The sequence below is a fragment of the Cebus imitator genome, unplaced genomic scaffold (genome assembly GCF_001604975.1).
Source record: "Cebus imitator isolate Cc_AM_T3 unplaced genomic scaffold, Cebus_imitator-1.0 Scaffold8, whole genome shotgun sequence".
Lineage (NCBI taxonomy): Eukaryota > Metazoa > Chordata > Mammalia > Primates > Cebidae > Cebus > Cebus imitator.
Window position 1 is genome coordinate 8963250 of NW_016107323.1, and position 2087 is coordinate 8965336.

General features: G+C 34.5%; 2 protein-coding genes across 9 annotated transcripts in view; one reads left to right on the plus strand and one right to left on the minus strand.

The window, feature by feature from the left end:
• The window catches only part of TMEM116 (transmembrane protein 116), a 93231-nt gene that overhangs the window by 24054 nt on the left and 67090 nt on the right, over positions 1 to 2087 (minus strand). The gene's annotated exons all lie outside the window — the stretch shown is intronic.
• LOC108314107 (activated RNA polymerase II transcriptional coactivator p15-like) lies at positions 1549 to 2022 on the plus strand. Its single transcript, XM_037743658.1, has one exon. It carries the CDS (start codon positions 1597 to 1599, stop codon positions 1978 to 1980), a length of 384 nt encoding a protein of 127 aa, XP_037599586.1. The 5' UTR covers positions 1549 to 1596; the 3' UTR covers positions 1981 to 2022.

A 2087-nucleotide genomic window follows, 5' to 3' on the forward strand; every position in this document is an offset into this window, starting at 1 on the left:
TTTTTTTGCTTTTAACGACTTTTGATGGTCACTCCAGTTAAATAAATGACTATTATTTCATAGTGGCATGTGATCCTGTTTTGAGCAAGTGTTTTAAACCTTTAAACATCTTTGACAGGCTTCCCCAGAATCAGACTCTAAATTAAGTCTTTTTTGACTTCAAACTAACTTTGGGATATTCCATTTGGCCTCAGAACTTCTCAAAAGTTTATAAAAGAGAAATATTAAAGGCTTACTTGAGATGTCAAATTCTATGGAAAACATTGTCAAATGGTAAGTGATGTTAGATCTATTTTCAGTTACTTTTATGGGTATGTTACTGACACAAATGTTGCAAAATTGTACAAAACTCTTAAAAATCTGATAACTCCCTATCAGTCATAATTCTTATTACTATGTTATACCACAAAAATAACTACATTTCATTGTTAATTTCTGGTTATGGTAAACTTTCACCAGATTTTACATTAACCATGTAAAATGTTATTCTAAGATTGTGTCATCCTCAGTTATTGGTTTGATTCTTCTCTAAAGGTATCTGCAATCAGATTCATAAAAGAGACTCTAACAAATACTCTTAAATACAAATTTCTAATAACTTCAGTATTAATGGACTAAATACAAATTTTCCAAAACTCTAATACAAAAATTAATAAATCTGAAAAACTGTTAAGATAAAACCAACAAATTAGTTTCATGAGATTAAAAAATATAAGTAATTTTTATGACTTTTATTTAAAGCTTTATTTGGAGTTCAAATATTTGGCTGGCTAAAATAAATAAATTTTCTAAAGCTTCATCCTTTTTTGTTTCCTGTTGGGACTCAGGAAAAAAAAAAAAGAACAGAACACTGTTGGTTCTTTACTTAAATGTTTTGTTTTCCAAATTTAAAAAACTGATTGGGCCAAAGATCACTCATCTGATTTGGGAGATCCAGCGTAGCCGGTACAAGAAAAATACATCCTTTTCTCACAGGTTAATTTGCATATAACCACTGGGTTCAGCTAGAAGCCTTGAAACTTATATTCCTCCCTGCTCAGCCACCTTGCTGCCCTGTTGAGTGAGGGCTACAGTGCCCATGCAGGGAAGAAATAGTTCAAGTCTTCTCAGAAATGTAGGAGTTCTGAGTAAGGTGAGATGAGAAGATAGACTCACAGAATTTGAATAGGTTGTGGGGAAGAGGGTTGGGTATTCTAAACAAAGGACTGGAATAGGCAAAGGGGCAGAGACAGAAATAAGGATGTCTAGTTCCCCACAGGAACTCAGGGCTTCATGCAGTACCTATCAATAGTAGGTAGTCAGTAAATATTTTGATCAATAGTAGTAGTCAATAAATATTTTGATCAATAGTAGGTAGTCGGTAAATAATTTGTTAGATGGCTGAAAAATATTCAGACCAGCTGCATACCTAGAACATCTCAAACTTGGTACATAAAACAAGTGGCACTGTCTTGGGGAATACCCAAAGCATCAAAACAAAAATGGCAACAATTTTACCAGATTTACTAGTAAGTAAACTAAAACTTAAAAAAATTTTAAACAGAGTCGTGAGCGAGCAAGCAGGGGAGTGTGCGACTGCCAGAGCCGAGCGGAGCGATGCCTAAATCAAAGGAACTTGTTTCTTCAAGCTCTTCTAGCAGTGATTCTGACAGTCAGGTTGACAAAAAGTTAAAGAGGAAAAAGCAAGTTGCTCCAGAAAAACCTGTAAAGAAGCAAAAGACGGGTGAAACTTCGAGAGCTCTGTCATCTTCTAAACAGAGCAGCAGCAGCAGAGATGATAACATGTTTCAGGTTGGGAAAATGAGGTATGTTAGCATTCGAGATTTTAAAGGGAAAGTGCTAATTGATATTAGAGAATATTGGATGGATCCAGAAGGTGAAATGAAACCAAGAAGAAAAGGTACTTCTTTAAATCCAGAACAATGGAGCCAGCTGAAGGAACAGATTTCTGACATTGATGATGCAGTAAGAAAACTGTAAAATCCGAGCCATATAAAACCTGTACTGTTCTAGTTGTTTTAATCTGTCTTTTTACATTGGCTTTTGTTTTCTAAACGTTGTTCTCCAAGCTATTGTATGTTTGGATT

Coding starts and splice junctions, on each gene's coding strand:
- LOC108314107 (XM_037743658.1), top strand. CDS start 1,597: ATGCCTAAATCAAAGGAACTTGTTTCTTCAAGCTCTTCTAGCAGTGAT.